Genomic DNA, 22,536 nt, shown 5'->3' on the forward strand with positions numbered 1-22,536 from the left:
CGTGGAGCTTTTGAGCACTTGAAATGGGGCTGGTGGGAACTGAATTGTCAACATTATTTCATTTTAGTTAATTTAAAATTTAAAAGCCACACATGGTTTGTGGCCAACGTAAAGGAAGCCCCTGATGCACCTCCTCTACTCCAAGCCTTCTGGAGCCTCCCTCTCTGGTCGGGGTTAGACCCTCCTCTCTGCTCATTCCTGCCACCCAGTGCTGTAATGGCTTACTCCCGCATCCTCCTCTAGCCCTCCACCCACCCCGTCTCTGGGAAGACCAACATGGGGTCTGATTTGGCTTTTCGTGCCCAGAGCACAGCCCAGCGCCTGGCATGGAGGGGACGCTCAGTAAGTATGTGTTGTGTAAATGAATGAATGAGTGAGCAGATGGTTCCAGACCTCAGCAGCTGACTTCTTCTCCTGGCCATGAGGCGACACCAGCGAACAGGATGGGCGTATCCAAAGAACGTGAAACACATCTGCCAGGCTGATCTGGCGTGATGTTGCCCTGCCGTGCCATCTGCTCTGATGCCTTGTAAGATAATATCACTTTCCATGTGATGGGGGCAGGAAGTGGACATTCCTGCGGGGGTGCCCAGCAGGTGCAGGAGGAGGAGCAGCTGTGTGTGGTGGCGCATTGGAAAGACACACCCCTCCTGTGGGTTTCTCCTTTCTTCTCACGCTGCTGCCCCACGCAGAACTCTTCTGATGCCAGATGTGCGGGATGTTTCTCCACTCCAAGCGATTCCCTGCGACACCATGTGGGTGTCCTCCAGTTCAATTCCGGCACTAACTGGAGTTAGCCTAGGCCCCACAGGTGAAGGGCTCAGTCCCACGACACTGCCCCCCACTTCCAATGCCAATGGCGAATGAGTCCCCAGGTCACCCGCAACTGTCCCACTTGGCTACCATTCGAGGTCCCCATGACCTCCCTTCGCAGATTCCACATTATGTTAGAACAGCTCACGGATCTCAGGGAAACCCTCCCTTTGCTTATCAGTTTATTCGATAATGAAGGATGTGATAAAGCATACAGATGAACGCTGGATGAAGACGTATGTTGGGTGAGTTCTGGAAGGATCCCAAGCGCAGGACTTCTGTCCCCATGGAGTTGGGGTGTGTCACCCTCCCAGCACCTCCATATGTTCACCAACCCAGAACCTCTCTGAACCCCCTACTTTGGGGACTTTTACAGAGGCCTCATCCATAGGCATGACCCACCACTAACTCCATTTCCAGGCCTTCTCCCCTCTCTGGAGAATGGGGGTGGGGCTGAAAATCCCAAGCTTCTGATCATGGCTTGGTCTTTCTGATGACCTGCCCTCACCCAGGAGCCCACCAAGAATTACCTCATTAGGACAAAAGATGCTCCAGGAAATTCCAAGGGACTTAAGAGCTCTGTATCTGCCCTGGCCGGGGTGGCTCATTGGGCTGAGAATTGTCCCATGCACTGAGAGGTCGCTGGTTCAATTCCCGGTCAGGGCACATGCCTGGATTGTAGGCTCAATTCCCAGTAGGGAGTGTGCAGAAGGCAGCTTCTCATTGGTGTTTCTCATTGATGTTTCTCTCTCTCTCCCTTCCTCTCTCTCTCTCTCTCTCTCTCACACACACACACACACACACACACACACACACACACACACACACATTAATAAAAACGTGTTTTTTAAAAAAGAGCTCTCTAGGGGGGTGGGTGCGAAGGGATAAACCAAACAACTTATATGCATATATGCATAACTCATGGACATAGACAATAGGGTGGTGGAGGCCTGGGGTGGGGAATGGGGACGGGCTATAAGGGATCAATGGGAGAAAAAAGGGGACATATGCAATACTTGCAACAATATAGATTTTATATATATATATATATATATATGTGTGTGTGTGTGTGTGTGTGTGTGTGTATATATGTGTGTGTGTATATATATGTGTGTGTGTGTATATATATATATGTGTGTGTGTATATATATATATGTGTGTGTGTGTGTATATATATATATGTGTGTGTGTGTGTATGTGTATATATATATATGTGTGTGTGTATATATATATATATGAAGGGCAACCAAATGAATCCCTAACAACCAGAAAGAGGCCAAAAAAAAAAAAAAAAAGGTTCTGTATCAGGAATCAGGAAAATACATATATTTCTTGTTATTTCACTGGTAGAAACCCAGGGGCTTTGCTTTCCAAATGCCCCTGCCAGGGCCCTGAGTATGTGACTTTATTAGCTTCTTGTGGCTGCTGCAGCAAGTTACCACAAGCTCGGTGACTTGAAGCAACAGTTTGTTTTCTGTTTTAGAAACCAGAGGTCTGATGTGGAAGTATCAGCAGGGCTGTGCTCCCTCCAGGGGCTCTAAGGAAGAGCTCATTCCTGCCATTTCCAACTTCTGGTGGCTGCCGGCATTCCTTGGCTTGTGGCTGCACCGCTCCAGTCTTTGCCTCTGTGGTCACGTGGCCTTCTCTCTGCATGCCTCTTAAAAGGGCACTTTTCATTGACTTTAGGGTCCAGATAATCCAGACTGATCTCATCTCAGGATGATGGATTTAATTATATCTAATTACAAAACTCTTTTTCCAAATAAAGTCATGTTCACAGTTTTGGGAGGATAAGGATGTGGACATATCTTTCTGTGCAACAGCAGCCATTCAACCCACTATGGCAACCTTTTCATGGTCAGTGTCTGAGTCCTACCCAACTATTTAAAAATGCTATCTCTTTTTTTAAAAAATATAATTTTATTGATTTTTTACAGAGAGGAAGGGAGAGGGAGAGAGAGCTAGAAACATCGATGAGAGAGAAACATCAATCAGCTGCCTCCTGTACACGCCCTACTGGGGATGTGCCCGCAACCAAGGTACATGCCCTTGACCGGAATCAAACCTGGGACCCTTGAGTCTGCAGGCCGACACTCTATCCACTGAGCCAAACTAGGAAGGGAGCAAGAATTACTAACTAAATTTAAGGTCTAAATAATTTGCCATATTTTTTTTGCTTGTTTCTGCTCAGTAGAGTTGCAGTCCAGGAAATAATCGGGGCCCAAAAGTGAAGGGGAGGGACGGGAGTTGCTTCACAGTGTGATGAGAGATCACCCTGACCTGACACAAACTGTGACGAGAAACTTTCTCGTCATTTCAAAATGAGTCTTAAAAATTGCAAACGATGTTTGTTTTTTTCTCCATATAAAATGCAAGAAAAATTAAAAAGAGGGGGGAACTATAGATTCAAAGAGGTTTAAGAGCTATGTTAACCAATTGTTTGTACTCTGACTCAAGCAACTCCATTTGACATTTGGGGAAATACCAGCACGGATGGCTAAGTAGGAATATGAAGGAATTGTTGCTAATTATTGTAAGTGTGATAATGGCATTTTGGCTATGCTTAAAGAAAGAGTACTTATCTTTTAGAAATAAATGCTGAAATATGTGTAGGTGAAATTGTGTGATATTTGGTATGCAATTCAAAGGAGTCCAACAGGCGAGAAGGGCAGAAATACAAAAAGAGAGGTTATGAGGGGCTTTTTTTGGTGTTTTTTAAAAATATGTTTTTATTGATTTCAGAGAGAGGAAGAGAACTGTAGAGAGAGCTAGAAACATCAAAGATGAGAGAATCAGCTGCCTCCTGCATGCCCCTACTGGGGATCGAGCTGGCAACATGGGCATGTGCCCTGACCTGGAATGGAACCAGCAACTTCCTGGTGTATGGGATGATGCTGAATCAAATGAGCCACCCCAGTCGAGAGGTGATGAGTTTTTTTTTATTGTGATGGCTGGATTATGGGAACAAGGACATTCATTGCTCTACCCTCTTTACTTGTATAAATTGCCCATAATAAAAAATTATTGAAAATTGAAAGTCACTTAAATCTTTACCAGTGGAGAATGAGATAAATAAATTACTATCTACTTATTATAAAGAATAATAGCATTCAGCCAAAACCGGTTTGGCTCAGTGGATAGAGCGTCAGCCTGCGGACTGGGGGGTCCCGGGTTCGATTCCGGTCAGGGGCATGTGACTTGGTTGCGGGCACATCCCCAGTGGGGGGTGTGCAGGAGGCAGCTGATCGATGTTTCTCTCTCATCGATGTTTCTGACTCTCTGTCCCTCTTCCTTCCTCTCTGTAAAAAATCAATAAAATATATTAAAAAAAAAAAAAAAAAGAATAATAGCATTCAGTTATATAATCCTCCCTGTGGGCCGGGCCCTGTTCTAAGCATCTCATCTATCTATACAGAATGAGATTGAGTTCTAAGTACTGACCCAGAAAGATGTCTAAGATATCTTGTTAAGTGAAAACACACACACACACACACACACACACACACACACACACACACATGTGCGTGCTCACTGAAGTTTGTATAATCCTATTTTTGGAAGTTAAAAAATAATATATGGCCCTAACCAGTTTGGCTCAGTGGATAGAGCGTTTTGGCCTGCGGACTCAAGGGTCCCAGGTTCAATTACGGTCAAGGGCATGTACCTTGGTTGCGGGCACATCCCCAGTAGGGGGTGTGCAGGAGGCAGCTGATGGATGTTTCTAACTCTCTATCCCTCTTCCTTCCTCTCTGTAAAAAAATCAATAAAATATATTTTAAAAAATAATAATAATAATTGGATTGGCTCTGGGTCACTGTCCCTGTCTCTCCATCAGAAGAGGACGGTGGTCCCACCTGGTCCCAGCTTTTTCCTTCTAAAAAAATAATAATAATAATAATATATGTGTCCTCATGCAGTGCTGGTGGGAATGTAAACTGGTTCAACTGCTATGGAAAACAGTTTGGCAGTTCTGTATAGAAATGCCAAGTGACCTAGCAATTCCACTCGTAGGTATATACCCCAAAGCAGTGGTTGGCAAACTGCAACTCACGAGCCACATGCGGCTCTTTGGCCCCTTGAGTGTGGCTTTTCCACAAAATACCACATGCGAGCGCGCACGTACAGTGCGATTGAAACTTCATGGCCCACGCGCAGAAGTCGGTTTTCGGCTCTCAAAAGAAATTTCAATCGTTGTACTGTTGATATTTGGCTCTGTTGACTCATGAGTTTGCCGACCACTGCCCCAAAGAATTGAAAATATGACTCAAAACAGTACTTGTACACGAATGCTCATAGCAGCACTGTTTACAATAGCCGACAGGTAGGTAGTGTGATGGCTTATTTTATGTGTCAGCTTGGCCGGGCCACTGTGCCCAGATATTTGGTCCAACGTTATTCTGGTGTTTCTGTGAGGGTGTCTTCTGGATGAGGTTAATATTTAAATTGGTGGGCGTTGGGGAACGTGGATTGCCCTCGACATGCTGGAGAGCCTCATCCAATCTGCGTAAGGCCTTAGTGGAGACTGACCTCTCCCTAGTGAGAAAGGATTCTGCCAGCGCCTGGCCTTGGAGTTTGACTGATTCGTCCCTGGATCTCCAGCCGCCAGCCTCCCCTGAGGATGCGGGACATGCCTGTCTTCATGATCACGTAAGCCAAATCCTTGAAACCGCTTTTGGTTCTGTTTCTCTGAAGAACCCTGACGAATACGAGTGGAAACAACACCTGTGTTTACCAACAGATGACTAGGGAAGCACGCTGCGTTTATTCCTGCGAGGCACTCTCATTCCGCCATGAAAAGGGATGAGGTACTGATTCATGCTACAAAGTCTATGAACCTCGGAAACATTCTAAGAGAAAGAAGCCAGACACGACAGGTAACATATTGTATGATTCCATTTACATGAAACATCCCAGAATAAAATCATAGAGACCGAAAGGAGACCAGTGATCGCCAGGGACTGGAGAAAGGGCACATGGGGAGTTTGACTGAGCAAGGACTGGTTTCACTGCAAAAGTGACAAATTGCCTGCCCCTTCGTGATACAATTGTATCATCTTTGTAAATCAATCTCCCTTTTATACTGAATATGTATGGGCCTCTTGTGGCAGAACTGGTTATGTCCCTTGCCAGTCCTGCGTTGCAAGAAGAGCAATGACATCACTAAGCATCTGCTTGTTGGAGAAGCAGAACAGGTTCGTTTTCATGAGCCTGGGTCCCGCCTGCTCCTTCCCTATCATCTCAGTCCCCTGATCCTTCTCCCTTCGAGCAGGGCTTCTGGGATCAAGAGCTCAGATGAAGGAGTAGTTTTATGCTGTTTTTGTCTTCCCAGCATCCATGTGCCCTCCTTTTGGCATCAACACCCTGATTTCCTTTGGTGACTCATCCATCCCTGAGTTTTCACCATGCCTGAGATTTGGGAGACTTTAGCTTCATCCCCTGGCTCAGGAATGGGCATGTGACCTGGCCTGGCAAATCAGAGCCTCCCATCCCAATGGCCACTGTGATTGGCTCAGGGATGGGCATGTGACCTGGCCTGGCAAATCAGAGCATCCCATCCTAATGGCCACTGTGATTGGCTCAGGGATGGACATGTGACCTGGCCTGGCAAATCAGAGCCTCCCATCCCAATGGCCACTGTGATTGGCTCAGGGATGGGCATGTGACCTGGCCTGGCAAATCAGAGCCTCCCATCCTAATGGCCACCGTGGTTGGCTCAGGGATGGGCACAGGACTGGAAGGCTAATGATTCACTGTCTTAATCCATCTTGGCTGTTCTAACACATACCAGGGGTCCTCAAACTACGGCCCGTGGGCCTCATGCGGCCTGCCAAAGACATTTATCCGGCCCGCTGCCCGCCGGGTGCCGGTGCCTGTCCTGCTTAGCAGCCGACTTGTCCCAGGCCTTCAGTGAGCATAGGAATTTGTTCATAGTTTTTTTTTTAAACTATAGTCCGGCCCTCCAACGGTCTGAGGGACAGTGAACTGGCCCCCTGTTTAAAAAGTTTGAGGACCCCTGCAGACTGTGTGGCTTCTAAACAACCACAATTTATTTCTCACAGCCCTGGAGTCCAAGGTCAAGGTGGGGGCCCATTCATTTTCCGGTGAGAATGTGCCTCACAAGACAGAAGGGGAAGGGAGTTCCTGGGGGTCTCTTTTATAAGGGCAGTAATCCCACCAATCACCGCCCAAGGCCCCATCTCCTAATACTATCACATTGGAGGTTAGGGTTTCAACCTATGACTTTGGGGGTGAGGGGACACAAACATTCAGTCTATGGCAGATACTAACCCAGGTTGTTTGCTGGAACCATTGGAAAGCTCATCTCTCTTCTGGGATTGCTAACCAAGTAGAAAATAACCTCAATATTTTGTAATATGATGAAACCACAGGGAAGAAGCCAAGAGTTGAAAAAAAAGATAGTTTCCTTTCCAAGAAATTTAAAATTTGAAGTCATTTCAAACATACAGAAAAGCTGTGGCATAGTACAAAGTTAGCCCCATACATTGACGGGGAATTTGCAAGCATAAGCACTTCTCACATTTGCTGAAACATGAAATTTTCATTAATCCAATTAAATTTCATTAAAAATTTTTATAAACCAAGTTTGAACATCCAAAATCCAAGAGAAAGGTGTCATCTGGCTCTTGAGAAAGATATTCTTGAAGGATCTCTATCCTTTCAAGAGACAAAAGTGATACAACTCTCTTCTCAGAAAAAGAATACATGTTTTTAATTTAGACTGGAGCTAAGAAACGGATGTATCCGTTTTGCAGGTAGCTCCTATAGCTTAGGATAACGGAGCCCAATTTACTTAGCATCCTCATTCATGGGTGTCTCCACCGCGGGTATGTTGATTTCGGTTTTATGTATGGTATGTGTCTGGTACTTCATTGCTAATATGAAAGTACTGGAGTTTGAAATGTTATTGCTGCAAACAAATGAGACAAATTGAAGGTTAGCCCTTCGACGTTTCTCTCTGGGGTGGCCTTGTTCTAAGAACTCCAGGATCTTGGGTCGGAGAGGAAGGAATGAAATGACAGCCTTTAAAAAAAATGTTTTCATTGATTTTTTTATAGAGGGAAGAAGAGAGAGAGAGGGGAACATCCATTGCCTGCCTCCTGCACTCCCCCTACTGGGAACTGAGCCTGTGACCTCTTAGTGCGTGGGTTGATGCTCAACCAACTGAGCCACACCAGCCAGGGCAAAAGGACCGTCCGTTTAATCTGCCATAGTCCATGGCAACCTACTTACATATGCATCGCAATTAGTTGTGAAAATGATACATTATTATGTTATTTTACATCTGTGCAGTCATTTGGTGGTTTTATTAAACTGTAGTTTTGTTTCTGATTTTGTGCTCTTTGAGGGCATAATATCCAGGGTGTGTGTCATAATGGAGACAATGGGAAACATTGGGCTAGAATAGGTCTTTTTTTGTTAATCCTCACCCGAAGACATTTTTTTCCCCCATTGACTTTTTTTTATTAAAAATAGTAGTACATATGTCTCCTTTTGTTTTCCCCCATTGACCTCCCCCCCGCCTCCTCTCCCCCATCCCCATTCATTTTTTTTTTTTTTTTTTTTTTTTTTTTTTAGAGAGAATGGAAGGGAAGGGAGAGACAGAGGGAGAAACATCAGTGTGAGAGAGATTAACCAGAATAGGACTAGAACAGGTCTTAATAAACCTCTGTAAGGGCTGCCCCAGCCCTAACCCCTTGTGTCCATCAGGACTAATTAGAAAGTGACATTCTAATTAAAACTGGCTTACCCAAAAGTGGAAATTTGTCAACTTTTGTATCTGAAAGATCCAGAGGTAGAGCTGAGCTCACGTGTGCCGGAATCCGGGTTCACACAGTCTCTCCCAGCTCTTCCCTCCTTCGTGTGAACTTGGTTCTCAGGCCACATGGTGGCAAGGTGGCTGCCAGCATCCCTGCGGCTCACATCCAACGGGAAAGAGCCTCTTCTCTGGAAGCTCCTTCGAAGTGTGCGGGGACTTACTCTGATTGGTCTACACGTGAATCAATCAATCAACCACTGTCACCAGCATGACACCACGTGCTGATGGCCTTAGATCTGGGTCCCACAGTTCAGGCCCAATGTGAAGGCCCAATTGGAACACATGGGTAAAGTCTGGGGGAGAGATGAACTCTTCCAAACCCAAATGGACCTGTTACAGAGAGTGGATGCTAAAAAGCCAATCCACAAATATCCACTCACCGCAAGTGACCATCTTGAAGGTGCCCAGAAAGAACCAAATGAACGAAAATGTCTGGCTAGCCCTAACCGGTTTGGCTCAGTGGATAGAGCATCGGCCTGCGGACTCAAGGGTCCCAGGTTTGATTCCAGTCAAGGGCATGTACCATGGTTGTGGGCACATCCCCAGTAGGGGGTGTGCAGGAGGCAGGTGATGGATGTTTCTCTCTCATCAATGTTTCTAACTCTCTCCCTCTTCCTTCCTCTCTGTAAAAAATCAATAAAAAAAATATATATAAAAAGAAAATGTCTGGCTAAGGGCCAACCCGTCCCCAAAAGTGGGGAAAAAAACGCCCTATGATTCTTGAGAAAATAGATGATGTTATAACAAGGTGTCACCTGTGGTAATGAGTCACTTCTAATCCAAGGAGTCAGGGAAACTGGCTTTCTTTGAGAGGGGACTTCTGAGAAAGCGTCGGAGTGCCGCTTCTTCCCCGCTTCCTCTGAATGGCAGGCAGGTCTTGCAACATTACTTCCCCATCATCCTTCGGCCAGGCCTCCCCATTGTCCCCTTCCTTCAGGCATGCTTTGCTTGACTGCACGTTTCACTCTTGTCTTAAAGGAAATATCTGACTTTCTGGAAGTATCATTTAGAAATGTATTCTGTAGTATAATTGAAAACGCTCCTGTGGTTAATTTAACCAGATAGCGTGTGTGTGTGTGTGTGTGTGTGTGTGTGTGTGTGTGTGTATGTGTGTGTGTGTTTCACAACAGGAAGCCTCAGAAGCCAGGCAGTTAGGAGCTGTCGGGGACACAGGCTGTTTGTATGTCCCAGTCCATAATCCTTTGCACATGTACCTTTATTCTCAGGCTAGCCTCTTCTTGTTGCAAGATGGCTGTGGTACTCCCTCCTGGCTATGCTCATGATCCAGTCAGAAAGGAGACAGGCCAAGGCTTTATTTATTTATTTTTGTAATCCTCACTCAAGAATATGTTTATTGATTTTAGAGAGAGGGGAAGGGAGAGGGAGAGAAAGAAACATCGATGTGAGAGAGAAACATCAATCAGTTGCCTTCTGTACATACCCTGACCGGGAATCGAACCCACAATCTTTTGGTGTATGGGGGACGATGCTCCAACCAACTGCGCCACACGGGCCAGGGCATCAAGGGGTTTTTGAAAGCATTAAATCAACTAACATGTCTAAGACCATTTAGTGAAAGTAGGGACTTTGTCCCTTGCTCACTGTATCCCCAGTGCCTAGCACAGTGCCTGGGGCATAGTGGGAATCTGAGAAAGTTTTGTGGAATGAGTCCCCCTGGACTCTGTATGCCCAAAAGAGCAGGTTCTTGGCACATAGTGGGAAGTGGGTGTCAATAAATGGAAGCTATTATTATTGTTGGGAGCTATTATTATCGGAACCAAACATGCTTGGGAACAAGATCTTCTTTCACTGATGTCATGTAGAACCGACTCTTTGTGAGGGGGAAACTCCTCTTTTATTGAAGAAAGATGTCAGAGTGGAGGCCACGGTCCCTGGTGGAAACTATTATGCCAGATGGCTTCATGGACACACAAAGTTGTTTTGTTCTTAAATATATATATATATATTTCTTATTGATTTCAGAGCGGAAGGGAGAGGGATCAAGAGATAGAAACATTGCATTAGCTGGTTTGGCTCAGTGGATAGAGCATCGGCCTGCGGACTAAAGGGTCCGGGGTTTGATTCCAGTCAAGGGGACATACCTAGGTTGCAGGCTCAATCCCCACTAGGGGACGTGCAGGAGGCAGCCAATCAATGATTCTCTCTCATCATTGATGTTTCTATCTCTTTCTCCCTCTCCCTTCCTCTCTGAAATCAATATATTGAGAGAGAGAGAGAGAGAGAGAGAGAGAGAGAGAGAGAGGGAGAGAAACATCAATGATGAGAGGGAATCACTGATTGGCTGCCTCTTGCACGGCCCCACACTGGGGATGGAGCCCACAACCTGGGCATGTGCCCCCAGGAATCCATAATCGTGAGCTTCATGGTCCATAGGTCAATGCTGAACCACTGAGCCACACCTGCCCGACACAAAGGAAGTTCTGAGCAGAGAATTTAAGGGTGATGATGGTGATGGTGATGATGGTGGCGAATGAAGTTGGCAGGGAAGGAGGAGAATGAGTTGGTGAGTAAAGCAAACCAGAAAAGAATCCCCTCCACCCTCTATAAAGCACATTCTGGTCCCAATCTTTCCCTTATCTTCATAGCCTTGCAAATGTTGTAGTGTTACTCCCAGAGAAAGCCCGAGATGAGATTGATTCCAGTTTACGACACATGCAAGGATCGGTAAACAAGTAGAAGGAGATGAAAACAATCGTGAGGGTAGTGAGAATGTGGCCGATGAGAAAAAAACTTAAACAGCGCTGACATCATCTTTTCAAAAATAATTCTGCCAATGTAGGGAACAGGGTTGAAATGTAACAAAAACGCTTTTTCCAGCTGCAATCTCCTGGCGGAGGACTGATTTATCCAACAGGCGCGAGGTTAGGACTCCAGGATGCATCCCAGACTGCGGGGCAAAACCTCCTGGCTCACTCACCCGGCGTCACTGCGGATTTAGACGCACGTTTCCAGTCCGCCTCCCCTCGCGCCCTCAGGCCGCCCGCCACCCGACGTCTCTCACGGGTCACGAGCACCCTCTACTGGTTATCAGACCCTCCCTTGCTTGGCCCCGCCCCCGAACGCAACGCGCAAGCTCCACACTTTCTCAACGCCTCTCTGGCTTCTCGCGACAGCCACCCAGCGGCGGCCTGAGTCTCGCGATAAAGGCTCATTGTCTCGCGGGACCGCGCCGGCAGACGGGCTCTCGGGTGGCCCGGGCCAGAGAAGAGGAGTTGCATGTGTCGTTTCAGCTGGCGGTAGTGGCGGGAGCGGAGGCGTCGGCGGCTGTACGACCGCCCGGGTAAACGATCCCTCGTGGTTTTTCCCACTTCAGAGAATCGCGTATAGAGAGCGTGGGGAAAGCTAAGGTGCTGCTGCCCGGCGGAAGGGGCCGGGCCGGGCGTCTCCACATCCCCGCCCACATGGGCCCCTCAGGTGTCCCCGGGATTAGCCCCTTCGCTCCAGGTCACCGCTCTCCCACCTGGACCGCCTTTGTCACCCCAGTTTCCTTACTTTCTGCCTCTTCTCGGTTCTCTTGCTCTATTTTCTCTCCCGAGACTCTGGTCTCCCTGTCCCCTCCCACTCCCATCCCCGCTCTTGACTCCCTTTGCGTGTAGCTGCCCCCACACCCTGCCCTCTGGGCACCTCCGGGGACTCACCCCTTCTTTGTAGGTTTTTTTCTTCCGCCTGCTCTGTGGCCTGTATTGCTGCGGTTTGCATCCCTTCCTAATGACCCCAGACCTTCTGCCCTGTCTCTACCGAAGTTACCCTGCCCATTCTTTCCCCCATTATTTCCTCTTTTACTAGTGCCCTCTGCCCCCAGTCACTTGCTTCCCTGTAGACCTGATAAAGATGGTGTGCCCGGAATTGCTCATATTTTGTGAATCCTAATGGCAGCTTGTATCATTCACTTGACCACAGAGAGATGAAACAGATTTGGGGTTAGGGTTATTTCTGGTGGGGGAGGAGGCAGGACTACACCCGAGCACTGCTGCTCTGGAGTCTTGGTCCACAGTTGTGCAGATGTGTTTTTTCCTTGCTTACAGGTTTGTGAGATGGCTGCTGACATTTCTGAATCCGGGGGGCATGATTGCAAAGGAGACTCCAGGAGCAATACCAAGTTAGATGCAGATTACCCACTCCGGGTCCTTTACTGTGGAGGCAAGTGTGTGGCAGGGTTTGTTTTTGTTTTTGGTTTTTTTTGCTTACTGTGTTTGTATGCCTTGTGATCATTGTTTCACACGTTTGGTTTCAGGCACCCTTTTTCAATCGGTCTTCGTCATTGGGTGAAGCCTTCGTTTGAGAGGGGGAGATGAACACATTTTCCCGACCTGTGGGACTTGTGTCTTGTTACTTGGCCCGGGAAAGCTAATAGTCCAGTTGGAACAGAGACATGCAAATAGGCTATTTCAGCCTAATGTTACTGGCTAATCTAGCTGTTAAAGGAGGGCTTCTTGGAATGACAAGGAAGTGGGGAAGAAAAAGCTTGGTGCACGCCTGGAGGCATGAACCGCTTTGTAGCTTATAGTAGAGGGAGGGTGTCAGGGGCCGAAGATGATGAGGTTTCAGTGATGTGTATGGAAGGACAGTCTTGGGACAGTGTTCTTGGTTTGATTAAACATAGCCCTAGCCAGTTTGGCTCAGTGGATAGAGCGTAGGCCTGCAGACCAAAGGGTCTCCGGGTTCGATTCCGGTCAAGGGCACGTACCTTGGTTGCAGGCTCCTCCCTGGCCCGGGCCCTAGTCAGGGCTCATGCAGGAGGCAATCTATTGATGTGTTTCTTTCACATCGATGTTTCTCTCTGTCTTTCCTTCTCTCTCTCTTCCACTCTCCCTAAAAATCAATGGAAAAATATCCTCGGGTAAGGATTAACAACAACAACAAAATATATATATACTAGAGGCCCAGTGCACGAAATTCGTGCATGGGGGTGGGGGGGGTGTTCCTCAGCCCAGCCTGCACCCTCTCCAATCTGGGTTTAGGCCCGATCCCACCCAGGCCTAAACGGGCAGTTGGACATTCCTCTCACAATCCAGGACTGCTGGCTCCCAACTGCTCGCCTGCCTGCCTGCCTGGTTGTTCCCAACTGCCCTCCCCTGTCGGCCTGATCTCGCCCCTAAATGCCCTCCCCTGCCAGCCTGTCACCCCTAACTGCCCTCCACTGCTGGCCTGGTCATCCCCCACTGCCCTCCCCTGCTAGCCCGGTCACCCCTAACTGCCCTCCCTTACCAGCCTGGTTGCCCCTAACTACGCTCCCCTGCAGGCCTGGTCCCTCCCAACTGCCCTCCCCTGCAGGCCTGGTCACCCCCACTGCCATCCCCTGAAGCCCTGGTCGCCTCCAACTGCCCTCCCCTGCAGGCCTGGTTGCCCCCAACTGCCCTCCCCTTAAGGCCTGGTCCCCCCCCTAACTGCCCTCCTCTGCAGGCCTGGTCGCCCCTAACTGCCCTCCCCTGCAGGCCTGATTGCCCCCAACTGCCCTGCCTTGCAGGCCTGGTCCCTCCCAACTGCCCTCCCCTGCTGGCCTGATCGCCCACAACTGCCCTCCCCTGCTGGCCATCTTGTGGCGGCCATCTTGTGTCCACATGGGGGCAGCCATCTTTTGTGTTGGAGTGACAGTCCATTTGCATATTACCCTTTTATTATATAGGATATGCAGATGTGTTAGGTGTTAGCTTGAATCAGGATTCTCCCCCCCTTTGAATATTTTTCCTCATTTTCAATACAGAAATATTTGTGAATCGAAAATGCTCTAATTTTATTAGCATCTTGGAAAGTTTCAGTAAACTTTAAAGGTACAAGACAGTAAAAGGGCAAGTAAATACTAATTTTTTTCAAGTATTTTTGACCAGTTATTATGTGCTTAGCAATGTTTTAGGTGCTGGGGACTCCATAGGGAGTAAGTCAGAAAAGATCCTTGTTTTCGTGGACCTATATTCTGTGAGTGGAATAGAGACCTCCTCACCTGGAGTTCAAGTACTGTAGGAAGAGAGGCGATGTTACTGAGTTAAAACATTGTATCAACTCATCCTTTATTGAATATCTTTGATAGTGCCTGGCCAGTGTGGCTCAGTGGTTGAGCGTCAACCTATGAACCAGGAGATCATGGTTCGATTCCCAGTCAAGGTTTCGGGCTCGATCCCCGGTGGGGGGCGTGCAGGAGGCAGCCAATCAGTGATTCTCATCATTGATGTTTCTGTCTTCCTCTCCTTTCCTCTCTCTGACGTCAATAAAAACATCTTAAAAATACCTTTGATAGTAATTTAAAATTAGTGTAAAATACCTCATTAAGAGAGTAGGCAGGGGAACTTTTTGTAGTGTTGGTTGAGTTTTGTTATATACTCATTTTATTGGGTTATATTTGACTTGAGAGTCATGGCCCAGAGTTTGCATCCTGAGTCCAGCTACCTGACCTTGGGCAAGTTACCAAACTTCACTGAGGGCTAGAGGCTTATTTCTTGAGGCCTGTAAAATAAGTCAGATGATTCGTATCAAGCTTCTGGTACAGCAACTAAGACAAGAATGTATTACAATAACTGCTAACTATTATTATTATTAGAAAAGTATACTACTGTAGTTAAGAGCTATTCTTTGTATCCTGTTTCATCAAATCTGGGATTCTATCTTTTATAAGATGTACCATTATTTTAGGTTCTACTAAGAAAGAAAACATGGTCAGATTGACATAGCATAATTATAAGAACATTCCTATATAATGTCAGGTTGTTCCACTTTGTGATGTGACATTTGAAGGTGACTGTGAGATTTTTGCCTTGAAAAGCTAGTTTACAAATAGTGATTTGTAGAGGGAAATAGATTTTATTTTATTATTTTTAGTAATAGGAAAAGGAAAAAGTATGTTGCAAAGAAATGGTAGCAAAGTGCCCCTGAAGTTTATAAGTGTGATATTAACCATGTGCCTTTGCCTCAAAAAAGCAAGGCATGATGGTAGCTTTTGACAAGTAGTACAGAAAAAATACAGGAAAAAGTACAAATGAGGCATTTTGCCAATTTTAAAAGAAAAGTTATGATGAGTGCTATGTGTGTGTGTATTTAAATTTTTAAATCTTTTTCTCTCCATTTCCCCAGTGTGTTCATTACCAACAGAGGTAAGTTCTTTTAAAATTCTTTTAACTTCTGCATTTGGGATCATTGATTTTACAGCTATCTTGAGAACTTTTTTCATTTTCTATCATTTAATAGTAGATTTTCAACCTTTTAATAGACACATTTGGTTTAGAATAATTTTATGGAATTACAAATTACCTTTAGATTTTGAGTCTCATGTGTACATCTTTTGCACTTGGCCATACAGTTTGGGTTTTTGCATGGCACTCATGAATAGTCAGTCAGCTAATAAAACAAGAGTAACTTTGAAACCAAAATTTGACATTCAAGCAGAGGAAAGCATGAAATGTGTAAGACTTTTGTTAATGAGCTTCTAAGTCAGGCTCTGTGGGCAAGCCATGAAAATAATGTACCCATGTGCCCCGAGCAAGAAGTAGATGTACTTGTTTTTGTCTGTCTGTTCCATTTCTAATGGCCCTTCTGTTTGATGGAGAAGAAATAAATTACTACAGTGAAGAAGTGCCTAATTCCTTTTTATTTCTGATTTCTTATTTCTTTTGGGGCGTTTCCTGGTTGAATATAGATTTCCTGTGGATAAGACGGCAGGTGGGAGTAGTTAGTTTTATCATTCTTTATGTAGAAGTACTGGGAATGCTTTTAAATGAAAATATATTGGTTGATTGAAAATGTTTTGCTGTAACTCGGTTTATTTTTTTTTCCCCCAGTACTGTGAATATATGCCTGATGTTGCTAAATGTAGACAGTGGTTAGAGAAGAATTTTCCAAATGAGTTTGCAAAACTTACAGTAGGTATGAACATTTTTTTCTTTCATCAAAACTTGTATACCCAAAACAAATGCACATAAGGTATTATTTTAAAGATACAAAAGTCTTCTTTTAGTAGGATAATTACAGAATTATAACCTATACCTATGAACTTTAAAACTATCTTAAGTTCTTGGGTTAAAATTCCTTATGTCAAATCACACACTGCTTCATGTGTCTTCTCTCTCTGAGACAGTGTATGTTAAAAATATCACCTTTTTTTATATAAAGAAGAGTAAATGATTTAGGGGCAAATATATTTTCACTCAGTCATTTAACAAATTATTTCTTGTAGCATACTATATGCTACACCCTGTTTCAAATGCTGAGGATAAAGCAGCAAACAAAAGATGTGTTTGGAAATTATATTCTCGAAGGGGAGATAAATAAGTAAAATGAGACAAATGACATAATTATGTTAAGTAGTGATAAACAGGGAACAGGGAGATAATAATTATTGGGGAAGGCCCTGGCTGATGTGAGTCAGTGGTTAGAGCATCGAACTGTGCACTGAAGAGTCTCGAGTTCGATCCCTGGTCAAGGCACGAACCTGGGCTACAGGTTCGATCCCCAGTCCTGGTCAGGCCATGTGAGAGGTAACCAATCGATGTGTTTCTCTCACATCAATGCCTCTCTCTTTCTCTCTCTCTCTTTTGGCTGTCTCTCCCCCCTTCACCTCCCCTCTCTTCTACTTTCTCAAAAAATCAATGGAAAAAATATCCTCGGGTGAGGATTAACAAAAATAAAAATAATAGTCACGCTCAGTTGTTGGTAAGATTGCTTATTTTTGTATGGGGTTGCTCAAAGGTGATTTTTTTTACATTAGTAGGAAGTGATGCTTTTGAATTTTCGTTTTTACATCTAGAAAATTCACCCAAACAAGAAGCTGGAATTAGTGAGGGTCAAGGACCAGCAGGAGAAGAGGAAGAGAAGAAAAAACAAAAGAGAGGTGAGACCTAACTCCACAATTTGATGGACACAAACTTCCCTTCCCTCTGCCAGTAGAAATCAGTGATGAAAGCATTTCCAATATCAGTAACACCCGCCTGTTACTGTAATTCATGAATATCATTCAGAGGGGTACAGAATCATGTTTTCGGGGGCAGGGGTGGATCTGGTATGATTTGTTGCTTTATCAGCAAATTAGACCTATGAAAACATGCTTTATTTGCCGTATACATATGTAAAAAGCAACCATCCATCTTGTTGATGATGTGAAAACTGTGTTGCCTTATTAAACTATCTGTGTATTCTATTTAATTAGAGTGAGGACATTTATATAAATTTTTTCTTATTACTTCTGACAGTTCAGTTGAAAATTTTTTTACTGATGTTATATATACCTGTCTGTCTCTCCTCTGTATCCTGTCCCCTCCTGTTTCTTCTTTAATTATTCTCCCCTGTGACTAAAATTAGCCTATAAATATTTTTAGGACTTTGCATCTTTTCAAAAAATTTCCAGAGCCCATGTCTTTCTTTGCCTTATCCTCCTGCTTCCCTTCTTAGCCATTCGCTTACTGTTCACTGCCCAGTCTGTCCTAACCTAACTTTCACACCACTGAAACCCTCTAATAAGGGTCACCAAAGGCTCGGTAGTTGCTAAATAATGATAAGAGCATTTGAGGACTCCCTTCTTGAAGTGCTGTACTTCCTTGGTTTCTGTGACGTTCTTTTTCATCCCACCACTCTTCCTCGATCTTCTGTGCAGACTTCTCTTCTTCCTTCTGTCCCTCAGAAGTTGGTGTCCCCTGGATTCTGTCTTCTGCCCTCTGACCTTTCATTCTGCATGTTCTCCTAGGGTGATTCTTCAACGTTCCTAACTTGGACACTTAGAAGTCCCCAGTCTGTATCTCTGGTTCAGGCCCATGTCTCTACACGGGGAATGTGCGAGGTGCCCTAGGTGCCTCTGATGCAGCATTTCCAAAGTTAACTTTCTAAGTCCCAAATCTGTGTCTTTTGTTTCCCCTATTTTGGTTAATGACAGCACAGTTTATCTAGTCATCTGAGCCAGAAATCCGAGACCCGTCTTAGGTTCTCTCGTTTTGTCCCTTTAGTCAGTTCTAAATTCTGTTTTCCCTCTTACTGTCTTTATCCTATGCCTAGTGGCCATTGCTATTGCCATTGCTTTGGTTTAGATTTTGATTAATTTCTGCCTGAACTAATGTAGGAGCCTCCTCCGTTGCCTCTCCATCTGCCTAACTCTTCACAGACCCACCCTCCACACTGTAGGGTGATCTTGACAAAACGTAAATCTGGTCATCTCACTCCTGCACATTCAGTGGCTTATCTCCTTCTTCAATGTAAAATCAAATTACAAGCTTGATGCACTGTTCCTTTAATGACTGATACAGAATTTTTTGCTTTTCTGGCTTTATTTGTTGCATATCCATAAGTGTCCTTCATCAAGATAGGTGTAGTTCTCAGATATAATGCCTTTTCTTATCTCTGAACTGGTTCCTTTTCCTGGAATGTCCTTTCTTAAACCTCTCCAGCCTGGACAATTCCTTATTCTGCAAGAGCTTAGATGCCACTTCCACTAGGAAACCTATTCTGTCCTTCAGAAGCAGGGTAAGCTGCTCCTCTTCAAAGCTGTGGTAGTGTCGTGTTTATGGATCCTACCTATAACAATAAAAGCCTAATATGCTAATTAGACCAGACATCCTCCTGGACGATCTTCTAGACGAAGCCGGGGCTGCAAGGGAAGCCTGGGTCCTGGGTGCCTGCTGATGGCCGGAGGGAAGCCCATGCCGGCAGCCAGGGGAAGGAAGGCCTACTCTTGCATGAATTTTGTGCATCGGGCCTCTAGTATACTATACCTAGGTATAGTATACTAGAGGCCCGGTGCACGAAGTTCGTGCACGGGTAGGGTCCCTAGGCCTGGCTGCGATCAGGGCTGATCGGGCCTTCCTTCCCCCAGCTGCTGGCTGCCGGCTGCAGGCTGGGGCCTTTGTTCCATGCCGCCCCCTGGTGGTCAGCACGCGTCATAGTGAGCAGTCAACTCCTGGTCTAACACCTGCTCTGTAGAATTCCCAAGGGGACAATTTGCATATTAGCCTTTTATTATATAGGATAGCAGGTTGCTGTAAAGATTTAACATTTCTTTTTTTTAAATATATTTTTATTGATTTCTGAGAGGAAGGGAGAGGGAGAGATAGAAACATAAATGATTAGAGAGAATCATTGATTGGCTGCCTCCTGCATGCCCCACACGGGATCGAGCCCAAAACCCAGGCATGTGCCCTGACCCAGAATTGAACCATGACCTCCTGGTTCATAGGTCAATGCTCAACCACTGAGCCATGCTGGCTGGGCAAGATTTAACTTTTCTTGTTGCACTTGACTAGACTGAGAATCCTTGAAGGGGCTGTGTTCTGTTCGTTTTGTGTCCTTAGTTCAGTGCTTGGCACATATTACTTAAATATCTATTGAATGAATACTCATGCACGTGTTCATTAATTTTGTATTAGAACAAGCAACTGTAGAAATAAAATTTGGTACCTTTTGAAAGTTAACAACTTTAAAGACAGTATTCTCTAACTATGTTAAAAGTGAAACAACTAATGCTAAGCTCTTCCTTAATAAATAAAGGTGGAAGGGGTCAAATAAAACAAAAAAAGAAGACTGTACCACAAAAGGTTACGATAGCCAAAATTCCCAGAGCAAAGAAGAAATATGTAACAAGAGTGTGTGGCCTTGCAACTTTTGGTGAGTTTAGTCTTAAGTGTGTTTAAAGCATGTGAACTCTATATATTTCTCTTTCTAAAAATCTGGAATCATAAAAATTTCATGGGTCTGTTTTTGCTAAGAAGATACAGAATAATATTCTGCATTTGTTACTATAGCTTCAAAATCAAGTTTGGAAGACATTTTAATGTCTTTTGCAGAGAGAACTGGTTTAACTTTTTCCTCTCCAGAATTCCTGCATGGGCACATTTTATGAATGAAGAGGGCAAGATAGGGTTTCTTTTGACACCCACCAGTGAGTGCTGCTCCTTTGGCTCTGCAGCTTGGTGTAGAGGGTTGCAAAATTATTTGTCCCTTCTGGGAATGACTAGAGGGTGAGGGAAGGTGGTGGTGGCAGAAGGTCCTGCGTGGAGGCCTTGAATGAATAGTGAAACTGCAAATCAAGGTCCCTTCGAGTGACAACACAGATTGGAAAGCAATCACTGGGCCACATTACAAATATTAGGTTTATTTCTTTGCTGTAAATTATCTTTTCTTTTTTTTTAAAGAGATACAGAAGAATAAAGAAAGGGATAAACAAAAGAACTTCATTGTACTCAGAAGTGTATATGTAATGGAATTCATGTGTTCCTGAATTTATTTATTTGTTTGTTTATTATTATTTTTTAAATCCTCACCCAAGGATATTTTTCCATTGATTTTTTTAGAGAGGGGGAAAGACAGAAATGTCGATGTGGGAGAAACACATCAATTGGTTGCCTTCTGCACACGCCCCAACCAGGGCCCTGGCTAGGGAGGAGCCTGCAACCAAGGTACATGCCCTTGACTGGAATTGAACCCGGGACCCTTTGGTCCGCAGGCCTATGTCTGTCCACTGAGCCAAACCAGCTAGGGCCCTGGATTTATTTTGATCTTACTATACGGGTCATGAATATTATGGGTGATGGTATTTTTATGTACTGAGGCTGTATGTTTACCTTGAATTGTTGAATTAAGACCACTGCCTGTGATAGTAATTATTGCTCTGAAAGGAATATGAAACCCATGAATGCAATCTGTTTTATGAATTTAAAGTGCAGATTAAATTTCAAAATGGAAAAAAGTCCTTGACACACAATTCTGATTATAGTCTTGCTGTTTCTTTTCTTAATATAACAGAAATTGATCTTAAAGAAGCACAAAGATTTTTTGCTCAAAAATTCTCCTGTGGTGCCTCAGTGACAGGGGAGGATGAGATCATCATTCAGGGAGACTTTACAGATGACATCATTGATGTCATTCAGGAAAAATGGCCGGAGGTGAGTATATGGACCATACACATCTGTAGAAATAGGTTATTAAGGCAAGTTGCTTTCATGTTATTTTCTATCACAACTCATGAGATGTAATTTGTGTTTTATAGGTGGATGATGATAGCATTGAAGATCTTGGAGAAGTGAAGAAGTGATTTTGAAAATTTGTCTGTATTTAATGGTCTGAACTGAGAGTTGATATGGCCAAAGGGGGAGAGGCCTTTTGAAAAAAAAATATTTATCCTACAGTAAAACTGTGGACTAACCTCGCCCTTGGCATTTTCACTGTTCTGTACAAGGCTGCTTGTGTTTTTTGTGTTTTTTTTTTAATTGCCAAAGTCATAAACAGGGGAGACTGTCATGCTTATGCATGAAATAGAATTTAGTCAAATAAAAATTTTTGGTCACTTGGTCCTGACTTTTCTCTTTCTGTCTTTTAAACTTTCTATTTTTGGAAAAACACTGTAGACTTTTTGTGGGAAGTTTATTTTGTGTATCATTTTCCAAATGGTCGTGACTTAATCTGGTTTAAAGCTGAGTGATGTTTTAAAGAGTTGTAATTGGGCTTCATCTTCAGGCATAATTATCTTCTTGCTTCTTCGGTGTGTTAGTTCTGAGATGCCTGAGCATCTAACAGATTTGTGGTTGAATGGGCTTCCTTGTTACCAACCAAGTCCACTTTGTGGGCCCATAAACATACTGTTGGCTGGAGTAGTTCAAGCTATTCTGAATATTATTGATCAAGTATATGACGAGCCTTAAAACCATCTGCACTGTTTGACCCAGTAAACCACTTCTTTGACATTATCTTAAAGGTATGTCTTATGTTCATCAAGATGTTACTCCTACTATCAAAAAAATTGCAAATGATATAAGTGAACAATTGGGAGGTGGTTAAAGAAATGATGGTGCATCATATAGTAGACTATTACACCTATATTTTAAAATATTTTCCAAGAATATTTGGAAACATGTTTAATAATGTTAAGTAGGGGGCAAACCCCATATCCGTTTTATACA

At 44.4% G+C, this 22,536-nt stretch overlaps 1 protein-coding gene across 1 annotated transcript; it reads left to right on the plus strand.

The window, feature by feature from the left end:
• The first annotated feature begins 11,778 nt into the window (after nt 1–11,778).
• Nucleotides 11,779–21,934, plus strand: DENR (density regulated re-initiation and release factor). The gene is made up of 8 exons (XM_080650683.1): nt 11,779–11,951; nt 12,697–12,811; nt 15,737–15,756; nt 16,441–16,525; nt 17,406–17,489; nt 20,129–20,245; nt 21,383–21,522; nt 21,627–21,934. The coding sequence occupies exons 2-8, from the start codon at nt 12,706–12,708 to the stop codon at nt 21,669–21,671; spliced, it is 597 nt and encodes a 198-aa protein (XP_080506809.1). The 5' UTR covers nt 11,779–11,951; nt 12,697–12,705; the 3' UTR covers nt 21,672–21,934.
• Nucleotides 21,935–22,536: the final 602 nt, after the last annotated feature.

The sequence above is a fragment of the Plecotus auritus genome (assembly GCF_963455305.1).
Source record: "Plecotus auritus genome assembly, chromosome: 13".
Classification (NCBI taxonomy): Eukaryota; Metazoa; Chordata; class Mammalia; order Chiroptera; family Vespertilionidae; genus Plecotus; species Plecotus auritus.